Raw genomic sequence first — 14,415 nt, forward strand, 5'->3', positions numbered from 1 at the left:
GTTAAATGTGAGCCAAAATCATCACAAATAAAAGAACCAAAGACTTAAACTACTCCTGTCTGTGTGCATTGCATTTATTTAATACGCAAGTTTCACAATTTGAGTTGAATTACTGAAATTAACTTTTCCACGACATTCTAATTTATTAAGATGCACCTGTATGTAACCTAAAGGACCTCAAATTCTGTACATGCATTCCTCAACATTAAAGTGTCAACGCTTTGCAGGCATTTTCATTACATTACGTGAAAAAAAAGAAAAGAAAGTCACATAAAAATAAAAAAAATAATTGGGTTAACCACGATTTCCAATAATACAAAAATTTTAAATGGGTCAAATTGACCCCTAAATTTCCCAACATAAAGAGTTGATAATTCATTAAAAACGGTTTAGGCCAATTCAAATCTATTACTTTTCTCTTTTAAAAAATCATAGGCAATATATTTAAGAGTAAAAAAATACAATATTATTTTTGAATCAATTTTCTGGTTAAAACCAGTGTTTCATCTGTCACCATCTGATCAGTCTTATTAGAAATATTCAATAAATAAATAAATATGCAGGCAAACAAAGTTGTCAAACAGTTTTATTAAAGCAATTTCCATCTGCATTATATATATATATATGAATATTTAAATCTGATATAGCATTGTCTGTTTTATAGTATGTAAGCATATAATAGTACTCTCTGATTTATGACTGTACAGTATCTCTTTACACATTCAAGACTGAAAATAGCAGCAGTGTATGACCGACTCAAACCGCATGTTAGAGCACCACATTTCTGAAGACGTTTCCTCTTATCTAAGGCAGGCGATCCAACGTGAAAAACACTGATCTGATCCGTAGGACATCACCAAATACTTTAAGTGAAATAAACAGGTGTTCCTCTTTAACACTGTGTGGAAAAAATGGAATAAGCGGTCGATGTAACAGAAGAACAGGAATGCTGACCGAAGCATTTGTTAGTGTTCAACAATCACTATTTCCCATCTCAAGCACCTTAACAGTAGTTGTGTTAGTCTAACAGACTTAATCTACCTCTCAGTCTCATTAAATTAAATTCTTACTAGTTCACTTTTGGATATATTGTCCTATCTGCGAGCACATTAGTTGGTCACGATTGTCCCTGCATAGCTGTTACACTATTGCACTGAGAGGTTGCTACATAAACACTCGAGACGTGAATATCCTGATATCCGGCGGCTTTACGCATCTGACAGAAGCGTCTGAGGAGGTTCTGATAAAAAATAAAATAAAATAAAAAAACGGTCAGCGGTGAAAACCATCAGCCAGAGATTCATTCCCCTTTATATCAAGAGCGTTAATATAATCCTAAACCAAATAAATACATTAATGCCTAAGTATTTTCCTTTTTCGCCTGTTTTAAATTCAGTGAATCATCAAGTACCTCTTTTACAATCCCGTGACATTGAGTTTTACATGAATAGATTTTCTAAAAAATAATAATAATAATACAAATAAGATAAAAGAGCAATAGCAGAATCTGAAGATGAGATATAAGCTAGAGTGTAAGTTCCTGAAATAGTGTCTTTGAGGTCCTAAACGCAGCTAGCAACTATCTTAAGAAAGGTAGTTGTGACATACAAAACGTTTCTTTTAAAAATGAAGAGTTAGGTGGTTACAGTAAAAGCACTGAAAATCAAAAACGTATCGTTAGTTAAGAGTGGTCCGACGTACGTAAAAATGGAACCAATCATGAGACGTATACTCAATTCACCTTAAAATAGGTGACGCTGTACCTCAGCACAATCAGGGCTGACGTAAAAAAAATCTCTCTCTCTGTATATATATATATGAATGAAAAAGGCCCTCATATGTAAACACATTTGATTTCTTTGTACTGCAAACACCTGCGCGTGACGTGGATTAACCTGGGCAGAAGAAATCGCTAAAATCATTGTCGGTGTTATTTGGCACAGTCCAGATACGCCCTTTCTTTCGCCTGCTTATGCGTGTAATGTCTGAGGCTGCTGTTTTTTTTTTTTGTAACAAATTATGCCAAATGTCTTTGGTCGTGGGCTGAGATGTATTCTGGCTTTTCTCAAAGGGCTTGGGGATATTGATCTCCATGTTTACAAGCCTCCCGAATGCTGAGATCTCATCTGCTCAGTCTTCCTGGGTCGAATGGAAGATTTTGGAGAGCTCCACGTGGCCCGGGCCCTCGAAGGCCTCCTTTGTTGACAGTAACCGCACGCTGTCTAAAGGCACCGGCATTTCTTTGTCCTTCTGGTATCGTGTCTGGTCGGGGTGTGGTGCGTGTCGTCACCTGGCTCCTTCTAAGTGAAAGTGTGTATTTCAAGAGTGTCTGTCCTCGATCGAATGAGCGAGTGAGAATGATGTGGTGGTCCCTAACTGATTCGCTGCACACAAAAGGTGTTAAGGTCATTAGTGCATGCATAGTGAGATATGCGGCCCTTCACATTGTAGTTTTGTGAATGTTCCCCTTTGAAATCGACCGTGATGAGAGGAAGTGAAGCTGCCCACAGGAAGGCCTCTCGTTCAGTACGTGGCAAGGGAGAGGCTAACGGGAGCCGTTTGCGCTCTTTTGCCATCTCTCTTCGCTGAGGGCGATTAAATTGCCCCGTCGTTGTGACCGGTGTAGTTGGGTTTGTATGAGTTGGTGGTCAAAAGAGTTGCTGACTCGTCCAGCGGTCCATCCTGATGCTCTGTGAAGGTCAGCTCGATCTTGGTGAACTCGCTGTCTGTGGACTGAGGCGTCTTGTCCATGCGAGACGCCATCAGGGCGTTCTGATATTGCTGGCGGGTCACCTGACAGAGAGAGAAGGAGAATTTACGAGACATAGTTATGTATTTTGGGCTTTTTGTAATGTGGTACTGCTAATATCTGTGATTAATCACATGCGGTTGTATTTTTATATCATTTAAAGATGCTTTGAATAGAAGACTCATGGAAATTCACATTGATGTTTTCAGATTTAGATTTTTTAAAGCCAAGTGTATTTCAAAAGCGCTGAACTATATAGCCACTAATTCATGACTGCAAGTTGTTTCTTTAGACTTTTTTGTATTTTTTTAATGGGTTGTGTAAGTTAACATGTTAAGAAAGAAATAGAGATAATAATCTTTTTATATATATATTTTTTATTCTATTGACAAATCAGATTTTTAACAGTAAGAAATAAAAGATAAATCTGTTCCTAGGTACTTATGACATTTGTTCAGAAATATTTCATTTGTTAATACCAAGTAAATAATTTCCAGAAAATATTTTAATAATTTTCTTAACTCTGGTACAGGTTTTCCCAAACCAAACCCTTCTCATGTGTAATATTTACTTGAAGTACATATAATATATATTTCAAAACGACATGTTCACAGGTTCTCTGATGTCAGTTAATTGTCACAAGATCTGCAAGTCTACTAATACAATATTTCCTTTTTTTAATTGTTTTATTTTGATAGTTTTTATTTTAAAGGAATTTATTTATTTTTAAGATTTAATTGGTTATTAGCTTTTCATCACCTTACAAACCCAAACTCTCTGTTCTAATGCAAAGACAATACAGAAGGACAGTTATTTATTTTGCAAATGTATAATACACTGTAAAATATTATGTTTAATGTTATCCCGCTGTATGTGAGATTAATTCAGAAAAAAATAGCTGTCTTTAAATTTCAGGAAGTAGGATCATCATATTTGGGCATCAAAAGGTTTCAAATCCTCTACACTAAACGATAACATGCAAACTGCATGTTGCCCTTAATTAAAACAGAGCTTCCGATTAATGTGAAAATATAATATGATTTTCATTTTTAACACGACTGTCAGCAATTCCATGAGTTCAGAAGTGCAATATAAATCCTCAGCAGCGGTCATACCTTGATGTAGAGCAGGTCAGAGGCGGCTCTCACTGAGAAGTCTGGCATGTAGACCTGCAGGAAGGAGTTGAGCTGGTTGTTGCTGCTGCCCAGTGTGGGGGTGACCGCCTCCATCCGGTCACTCCTGTTCAGGGAGTCCGAGTGGTTGAGTCCGAACGCTCGTGGAGGTGACTTATTTTCTGTATAGCAAATAAAGGGTCACATGCAGGTCAGTGGTCAACTGCTGGTGTTGCTGTGATGTAAACAAACGAAACCAAAGATTCTTGTCTGATGTTCCATACATTTTTCCATTCATTTTGGATGCCCTGTCTCTTCTCATGAACCTTGCTGCGGAATTCTTTTGTGTGTTTAGTCACAAAAGTTAAGCTTAATTTATTTACAATCCAAATTGGGATGTAGCAGCCATTTAATATGACTAGAAATCCAGTCAGGATTTGCTTACGTAGCCAACTAATGAACATTAATAAGGAAAAACAACCTTTAACAAACAACTTCTAACATTCTTTTGGCACTAACTTTTGTTTTGCTGATAAAACAATGGATATAATCCATTCCCTTTTTACACATTTGCAAACCTTGCCAGAAAGTGACATAATTAAGATAAAAACATCTGCTTAATAACTCGCACGCTAACACAAGGTGAAGAGTTTTTAATCAAAATAAGATTAGGTTCTCCACTTCTTAAAGAAACCGTTCAAAGGGTGTCTGTGGGGAAGCAGTCCAACAGTCATTAGACTGGAATGTATATAATCCCAGGGTCAGATATCTAACCTTGTGGATTTTTTTTGAATTTAGAAAAATATACACAACCAATTTGCTTCATATGAGCATTTTTTAACCAAAAAACAAATGGTATGTACAGTAGCATTAAAAACGTTTAGGTCGGTAAGATTATTGTTTTTGAAAGAAGTCACCAAGGCTGCATGTATCAGATAAAAAAATAAAATAAACAGTAATATTGTGAAATATTATTATAATTTATTCTTGTGACAACACATTTTCAGCAGCAATTTTTTTATAATTTATTATTATAAATTTTGAAAATAGTTAATAAATTGATCGGATCAATGCTTATAGGCTCCCATGACCATTATCAGACCACTGACAGTTACTTTGTAACAGGGAAAACTCTTGAAGCACTTTTCCAGTCTTCCAATTCTAATGTGAAAGAGAGGATTCAGTGAAAGGAATGAAAAGCGATGGAGAAACGAGTGCGGTACCTGGAGATCCTGCCAGCGATTCTGCCCTGCTCACCACAAAGGTTCGAGACAAGGAGAGAGGAACTGGAGAGCAAGAGGAAGGGTGGGAAAAATTAAGGGAAAACAAGGGAAAGACCAAAGGGAAATCATGGGGAAGAAAATATGATTGACACCGAATTCCATCAAGAATCAAAAGTGTAATCATTTGCATAGCGTGCATTTACATAATGTGATTGATTAAACAGAGTCAGAAGCATGTGTAATAAATAACATCATGCATGATTTGGTAAAAAAAAATGAAGAAATCAACCATATGAAAGAGTGTAAAAACTTCAGAGAGGAGATGCTTTCTTTCATGACCAATTATTGTACATTTCATAAAATCAACAGTTATTTTCATAAAAAATCCTGACATTTAGGAGTGTGTGTGCAAGTAGTGAGAAAATCCATCGTTCAGACCTGGTGAAGAGGTTAAAGCCAGCACTCCATAATAAGAGAAGGCACCAGCTTCAAACTTCATCCCCTCCTTTCCAGCTTCAACCTCCACCTTCCCCTGTGAGCCAACAGTTACAAGTATTTGAGAGAAAACTAGGAAAGTGTTGGAATTAAATTTGTTCACAATAAGGACCAAACCCTCTGCAACAGCTTTTGCAAACACATGCTGTCTAGGTAGGCAACTCTCTAGGTTTTGGAAAAGAGCTTCGAGACTTTCAATCGTGTGAACCTCACAATCCTTTGTGACTTTTCAATCAGAACTCATACCTGCAAGATGAGGATGAAGTAGTCCACAGGCTTGTTGCGGTGAAAGAGGTAGTGCTCTGACATTTTCTTGTTCTTGTCATCATATTTGAGCTCCTGGATGACGTTAGGATGTTTCAGCAAGCGCAGGAGGATTTTCTCTGACATTTGAGCTGTACTGAATGACTCCACCTCTGGTAGAGAGGATAAAAAAAAAACATGGGGTTAAGAATGCTTTAAAAGTTTGTGATTGCATTCATAATAAAAAACAGAGACACATGTAGTTACATGCTGGACATCAGTACCAGTTTCCAGGAAACGCAGCGCGGCCAGAAGAAGCTGTGGTGATATTTTCACGCTCAACTCATTATCTGTGGGTTTGAAAGCGGAGAAGTCCTGTTTCCTCTCTCTGTGAGCTATCCTCTTTTTCGTCTTGTTGTCAGCTTTCATTTGGGAAAAACAAGAGGACACGGTTAGATGGTTTTACTTACATTGCATTAAAGAAAGAAAATCTTTCTTTGAAATCAAGGTTAAAATCCAGGTTCTCGGATTAGGTAGTCTTTCTATTAATTTTGATTAATATGTTTTTTTTACATTTTGTAATTCTATTTTTAAGAAAAGTTTCAATTTAATGCATCTAAATAATACATTATGTGGTTTCACAATCAACTGAAACACCTTGAATGCATGCAAGGGTATACATCTTAAAAATAAATAATAATAAAAAAATAAATAAAATGTACAAAAATAAATCAATGTAAAGTATTTTTAATAAAATTATAATGTAATAGATATTAGGTGAAACTATTTTCTAATATTTTTAAAGGTCTTGACATCTTTATGACCCCCTTAATAAAATAAATAAAAAATAAATTGAGTGTAATATATATATATATATATTACATTAAATGTAAAACTTGCTTATCTTAGAAGAAGTGCATTCAAGTCACTGTATGTATTAAATATTTTGGAAAAATATAAGTACATATAGGTTGAACAGAATAGAATAGAATAAACTCATATGTTTGGATAATTGCATGTGCCAGACATGTAAATGCAAATGATACTCACTGTAAAGGTCAGTCTCATCTAGAATCTCAGATTTGATGATTTCCTCAATGACGTCTTCCAGCGTGACAATGCCCAGAACCTCATAGAATGGGTCTCCCTCTCCTTCGTTATTCACTCTTTGGACAATGGCCAGATGGGATTTACCTGCCACGGCAAAAACCAAATACAGTTACACGAGAAGTTTATGAGGTATCAAGATCATTTTGGACATGGTGGTCCCCCTGTACCCTAAACAACCATGAATGCACTCAACCCCACAGAATTACAGTTCTGCTGGTTTATGATAAAAAATATGTCACACTTGCTTACTAAGAACCCTGAGAGAGTTATTATTTGAAAGTTGTGACTGTTCAAACATAAGGTTCTTAGAAACAGTCAGACAATGATCCATCACGTTTTCTTAGCAAATCTCTCATGGTTCCACATCTGTTTTCCCAGGACCTCTTTGATAAGCTGCTTAAAAAATTCCTGCCCAGCACTGTCAACCAAAACGCTAAAGAAAATTATTTTCCTGTTTCTCAGCTAGTGATCATTTAAAAGGAATTTTCCGGAGCCAGAGCTAATATTAGATCTGAAATGAAGTTTCCATTCCACTTGGGCAATGCTCTCACCGGCGTGGAAGTGTAGCAATCCATTATGTAGTGTGTCCGTATAAAACTTTTCCAGAAATACCAGTATACAGTAGCAAAAAAGAAGCGGTTTCTTTAAAAAAAACTACTGGGCGGCAGAGAGACCCCAGTTAATGACTGACCAATCTTTCTTTCCCCTCGGCTTGGTCAAAGGGACGTGCAGGCCTATTTCATGCCTGCTGGATTCAGTAAGCACCCATACCGGCATGAGGAAATAGAAGTTTGTTTTCATTTAAAACCAGCATGACTTAAAATCATAAGATTATTATGTAAATAAAAAACTCCCTCTATCTCACTGTCCAGGCCGCCCACATTTCTCACCCCTGATCTATCTGATCTTAAGAGATTTAGACAGTCACACCTCAACACATGAACCAAATAAAACACAATAAATGATTCAATAAATGGTCCTATATACAAACAATCTAGAGAAGTAGAGCCCCATTGTTTTGAGTTCCCAAGAATTGAACAAACAGTGTCACAGAGGTTTTAACAGCAATTAATAAAAAGTCTGAGACTGTTTAATTTTGACCACTTTGAGAAGATAATTTGAAGTGTAAGTGTTTTTTCACATGTCGAGATCTGATGCACTTGTGTTCAAAAAATAAACATATGATCTATAGCCAGAGCGTACAATTCTCCCACACTTCCAAAGGCATAAAAATAAGACCTCTGGCATGTAAGAATGAGACACTTCCTTTCTATGCTCAAGACACGGCTGTCGAGCATAAAGCATTCTTTTAAGGGAAATTAAAACTCAAGATGGACTGATGCAATGCTTTCTAGAAAGTCCCTATATTAAACATTTGAGATCAAGTGAACGGAACACATGGTTTCTAGACAACACACAAAAGACACATTTTGTACATTCCCACCTTATTTATGGAATGAGGTTTTTCCTTCGATATTTTCCATAATGGAACATCCCTAAAAATAGTCGATGAGACTGTGGGTGGCACGTCTGTGATGCTTTACTGGAACATCTTACAAATGTTGCAGGCACTTATCAAGGCTGACGGGCCTTTTTATATAGCACTTTTTAAAAAAGTAAAATGACTTTAGGTTCCCAAGGAAAAGACTAAATATTTCACCCCGGAAATGGAAATGTCAGTGCAGTAAATTCACCCCCAGTTCTTTTCCCCTGTGGCAGGCCTATAACTAACAGCATCATGAACTGTACAATAGTGCATGCACAGTTAATTCTAACACAAAATATAATTAACATTAGCTTATATTCAATTACAAATTATATCTCACTTACATTATAGTCACATGTCAAGATATTAGAGCTTCCCAACATTACTGAACACTTCAGTGCTCATAAACGTCTTTACTTAAATGAGAATGTTAAAAAATGTATAACTTTATCTATAGCTAGAAAACGTTAATAGGTAATAGTAATTAATTACTTTTTGAAAGTAACTTACCCAACACTGATAACAACCTATATTATTAACATTAATATATGTGCTAATATAATAGGATATTTGTAGTTGAATGTTTTTGAAAGAAAAACTGAATAGAAACTAAATTAAATTAAATATTGATTAATAACTTAAAAATCTATTTTGGGGGGGGGGGGGTTCTTTGATGAAAATAAAGTTCAATTGAACAGAATTTATTTGAAATAGCGGACTTCACAGTAACTTTTGATCAGTTTAATACATCCTTGCTGAATAACAGTAGTAATTTCTTAAAAAAGAAATCTTAGTAACCTCTAACTTTTGAGCAGCAGTGTATATTATTCATAATGTAATATACTTTATAAAATAACTTTTGTGAAATAATGTATACAAATGTATAAATATAGTTGTAATTTAGATCCGGACCTTTCCCTCTTTTATCCAGTGTCAGTTTACTGCTCAGCTTTAACTAACAATAATGCATAATTCTTAAAAGTGTTTTTACTGGAAACAAGTGGCTTCATTTGTTTAAGACACGATTTATGACATTTAAGAGTTTATTTTGTCAACATCAACATCAATTGACCCTGTGAATTCCTGACCCTGCTTACAGGATTAAGCATTACAACTCCACAACATTTTGAATGCAAATACCTCTCATTCCTGTGAAGAGTCGTTTTATAAAACTAGAAAAGCCAAGAGTAAAAAGCCACTATGAAAGCTGCTTACATAAAGAACAACCTGAAATCGAGCAATAAAGATAATAAAATAAACGTAAAAATAATTAGCTATGCACAAAATGTTACAACAGCCAGAAATAAATAACCTGAAAATAAAAGTTAAACAAACAGATGCATAAAATCCAAGAGGAACCTTGAATAAGGTTATAGATAATAAACGGATATACGTAGACCCATTAATGGTCACTTGACCTTTGACACATCAGGTGACAACATGCTTTCGCCGTAACAGCATATCACTACTTTTGTGTTGAGTAAACACAGTTTGAAAGTATGCTGAGTCACAACAAAGACAGGGAGAGAACGGCTTATGATGGTGATATGGAGTCCTTTACAGGAGATGTGGGGGCTTCTAAGACAGGCTTTGTTGATGGACTCAAGCTTGACACTATACTACACATACCTCAATTGTTGGCCAAATCTGGTTAAGTCCATTTCCTGTTCAGCCACAATTTGTGGAATGTTGAGCCACAGTCCTACTATGGTCTTCGTCCGCAATTGGATGACAGCGTGTTTGTAAATGACCGTCAAACGCGGAATACTTCAACCCAAACTGGCTTCTACTTTGAAACAACTCACTACTAAACTGATTAAGACGCACTTTAACTTAAACTATATCATTTAACCATTTAAATACATATGTTACAGCTGTATTCTTAAAGAAAGAAATGCCATAACTTAACCCACTCATGTTGTTGTTTGGTATTTCTGTTATAAAATAATCACTGGCTCAGACGTCATGTTCTGATTGCTCAGGGCACCAGAATGATTACTCGAGGCCTGTTGAAGAAATTATTCCATAAACAGCAATGACAAAACACAGCTTTATGGGATGTAATTTTGCAAAATAAAAACTTATGTTATTAGTGGATATTGTCTTTTCCTGAACTCTGCTCCAGAGATCAATGTTATATCTGAGCCAGAGACTGATGGTGAAGTTTAATACAGTTTTCTTGAATTGTCTTCATTGAACCCTCAGAGAGAAGAGACCATCAACAGGTACCATTAAAACATCTTATATTACATCTAATAATATTATTAATAGTAATGGAATATTAATGGAGTCTGTTTTGTATGTTAGAGCTTTACTTAAAATATTTACTGACCCAATGACCCCCAAAGCCACGGGGGAAAATGTTCTCTGCAAGGATTTAAAAAAAAACTTTCATTAGCTAAATATTAACTATACCACAGTATAGCATGCTAAATAGATCATTTGTTTAAACAGAGAATTAGTGAAGCAGTTAGAAATTTGTCATTTATAAATAACATGAAAATTATTTTGAAATGCTTTATTTAAGCGAAATGTGATAAATGGTAACGCTATGGTTTCCTCATCAGGAGAAAGTGAAGTGCTTGCTAGCGACTGTAACTTTCTAACTTCAAGGGGTTACTGAAAGTTTGAAAATGCTGTTGAAACTAACATTTAGACATGATGAAGTTATACTTTTATTATAACCATTATATTACTCAAAAAGCAAGAACATTATCTATAATTTTACCCTTTTATACTCACCTCTTACACTCACACCTCTTATCCAATTCAAGGTGAATTCTTCAACAAGGCAACTGTATATAACTTTGTTTTTTTTTTAAGTCCAAGCATACTTTTATTATTATATAGCTGAATTCCTCAACAATCGAAGGTGCAGCTTTAAAAAAAAACAATGCACTGTATTATACAACTTACCTTTTTTAAACTCCTCGAGCATGGCATCCAGCTTTGTATCATTGAAGACAAAATGCAGAGGGTGGCTGTAGAACTTGGTGATGGTTTTCAACGGCGTGCAGTCATCTGGATCCACAAAGGCCAAGTCCTTGACAAACAGCAAGTCTACAATATGACATTTCTCGCCCTCATACACAGGTATTCGCGTGTAGCCGCTCTCCATGATCTCAGACATGGTGCTGAAGTCCAGGATGGCATCAGCGGCAATCATGAAGCAGTCCCGCAAAGGCGTCATGACATCCTCCACAGTTTTAGTCCTGAGCTCCAGAGCACCCTGGATGATGTTGAGCTCCTCTTTCACCAGGTCATTATACGGATCTGTCACCCTGAGCATCTCCAGCAGCTTCTCCCTGTTGTACACAGTGCCGATCTCCTGCCCCAGCACGTGGTCCAGGAGTTTACTGACGGGATATGATGCAGGGAAAGTGAGGATCATAAAGAATTTAGTCAGGAGGATAGTGTTTGCACCCACGGCGAGCCCATGCCTGGAGCAGATGGCTTGTGGCACGATTTCCCCAAAGATCACGATCCCAATAGTGGACACCACTATAGCGATCAGCCCTGATCCTGCGATGTCATCGAGCAAGATAGTCAAAGTGGTATTGACCAAGACATTTCCCAGGAGCAAAGAGCACAGAAGGTAGTTTCCTTGGCTTCGGACTGGCTCGATCTTCTTCGCGTAATTCTTCTCCTTCTCAGTCCCGCAGTTCTGGACGATCCGGAGCTCCATGGGATCCAGCGCCATCAGTCCCAGATTCAGCCCGCTGAACATGCCGGACAAACACAACATCATGGCAATAAAAATCACCTGCAGCCAGAAAGGCAGCAGGAACTTCTTCTCCTCCACCACGATCACTTTAGTGTCCTGTCCCTCGTGATAGACCCAGGTGCTCTCGGACCACGAGTCCTGCGCGCCAGGTGTGGCGGTGGCGATGCACAGGTAATACACTTTGCTCTTCTCAGTTTTTCGCAGAGGCTTCACCTCGATTTCAATAATCCCAGATGTCTTTCTGTTTACCTCCACGTTGGGAAGGATGATGATATCGGAGGATCGGATGCCGCAGGGATGCGAGGCAGGTGCGTCTCCGGGGCTCGTGCTCTCCGCGGGTGCGCTGCCGATGCTGTGTTCCGTAAAGGCGAGTTTGGACCACGTCTCGTTGTTGATGTTTTGCCCATAGACCCTTAACCTGACACGAGAGCGCTCGCTGACGCGCAAAAAGCCTCTGTCCATAAACGACACCTCGTCGGTGTCCTCGAGCCGGAGGCCAATGATGACAGTCTCTTCCGGCGCGTCTTTGCCATCAGCGCTACTGATCAGACAACTGCTGACAATTAAGAACATAACAGTCAATGATCTAGCCCGGTTCAGCGCCGCCATATTAGAAGTGGGCACTGCTGTCCATTGCTCTGCCATGTTGACAATGGGCAGAGTTTAGTCAATGCATGTAGGATGCCACGGTCAGAGGGAATCCGCGTCCGCCTTCATCCTCTCTTTAGCAGTCCTGACATCAAGCAACAAGGCCGGCATTACTCACCGCGTATCGTTGCCTCTCTGCACCACGATGACACACCAGCACGCTCTATGTGAACTGCTGTGAGTACAGATGCCTGATGACGGACGGTCGTTTTGACCAATCCGGTCGCGTATGCAAATTACGACCAATGGCATCCAATGAAATCTCGCGGAATGTCGGAGGGGAGGCGGTGCTAGCCATAGAAAAGTTCATATCTATACATACATATCTATGGCGCTATCGGGCTTAAACGCGGTAGTGGGTGTATCCAAAGACCAATCAAAATGTGCGGGTCTTAAAAGGTGGGAGTGGTCACCGATGACCAACGTTTTTTTCACCATTGAAACTACTGCATTAACGTATTGAAATTTCGGGGTCAGTTCTAAAAACGGAGAATGTATGTTAAAACTGTATGACGAATGTAGTGGGGTGAAAGATACATAAAGAAATGCATAATAAAATTACTACGCACAGATTAAAAAGAGTCGCTTTCTATTTGCTTGTAAGCGCGTGTGCGTCTCTGCCAGATAAACAAACTCGTGCCTTCATTCATGCGTTCGTGACGTCAATTTTCTCAAGACGTGCAAAAAGTCTGTTCTTTCATAGAGCCACTAAATTTAATGGCAAACCAAATAATTTGTGATGTTTCAGAAAATCACAAAAGAGGAAAATTCGTTTATTAATATAGATTATGACTTGTATTATTGTATTGTATTATTAAATGTATTATTTTAATTTGTCCTTATTTTGTCACCATTTTGAGAGACTGTAAATTGTACAAGACAAAACGATTTTAATAAAACATTACATTTAGAACTATCTATATAATATACATAACGAGACATTCTAAATTTGGGCTATTTTATATTTAATAGTATGAGTATTTTAATAATCATAATTCATTCACAAAATAAAAAAGTCTTCGGCTTAGTCAGAAAAGACTAAACTGACCCCTAAAACTGTAAAAAGGTAAAGCCTTTTCACTCATACACACACACACAGAGGGAGAGAGAGAGAGAGAGAGTTTGGTGTGCATTTTTTCCTCTCTTTTTCTAATTCTAATTGGGAAAATTGTTTGTATTTTGGTTAGCTCATATAAGAAGGCAGTAGATCAATATGAACTTATATAAAATAATATATATAGCCATATTATAGTCCTTGCATGATTACATCCAGTCACTAAAACCTATAAACCTGTAAACTTACTCGTCAATTGATTTGCTCTATATGGAAATGTGTTTTACCTATAGAGGGAGCCAAAACACTGACATCTTTTGACTTCTTTCCTCCTTTTTTTAAAATCAATACCACTTGTTCATAACTGACATAGTCAAACAGGGCAATATAAAAATGAAACAAGATGATTTTGCAGATCTGAAGAGCAAAAGACCAGTAAAACCATTAGCTCTGTAAATTCTTCTAGTGTGCTTTATTATACACAGTTATATTGTATGCACACAGCGGTGCATATACTGTATCATAAAGCAAACTACAAATGTCTTTTTTGCATAGTTTCATAAATTAAATA

At 37.3% G+C, this 14,415-nt stretch overlaps 1 protein-coding gene across 3 annotated transcripts; it reads right to left on the bottom strand.

Annotated features, from left to right (window-relative positions):
* Positions 1–550: 550 nt before the first annotated feature.
* On the bottom strand, positions 551–13,060 carry LOC113056829 (metal transporter CNNM2). 3 transcript variants are annotated; one of them, XM_026223724.1, is made up of 9 exons: positions 12,909–13,060; positions 11,335–12,695; positions 6,873–7,016; positions 6,107–6,244; positions 5,826–5,995; positions 5,523–5,616; positions 5,085–5,147; positions 3,865–4,043; positions 551–2,793 (listed from the first exon to the last, which is right to left on the bottom strand). In XM_026223724.1, the coding sequence occupies exons 1-9, from the start codon at positions 13,040–13,042 to the stop codon at positions 2,596–2,598; spliced, it is 2,481 nt and encodes an 826-aa protein (XP_026079509.1). In that variant the 5' UTR covers positions 13,043–13,060; the 3' UTR covers positions 551–2,595. The 3 variants fall into 3 exon arrangements, with proteins under 3 accessions (XP_026079509.1, XP_026079510.1, XP_026079511.1); XM_026223725.1 differs by lacking the exon at positions 5,085–5,147; XM_026223726.1 differs by lacking the exon at positions 5,085–5,147 and having other exon boundaries at positions 11,335–12,991.
* Between the last annotated feature and the right edge of the window lie 1,355 nt (positions 13,061–14,415).

This window comes from Carassius auratus, chromosome 38, assembly GCF_003368295.1.
Source record: "Carassius auratus strain Wakin chromosome 38, ASM336829v1, whole genome shotgun sequence".
Taxonomy (NCBI): Eukaryota; Metazoa; Chordata; class Actinopteri; order Cypriniformes; family Cyprinidae; genus Carassius; species Carassius auratus.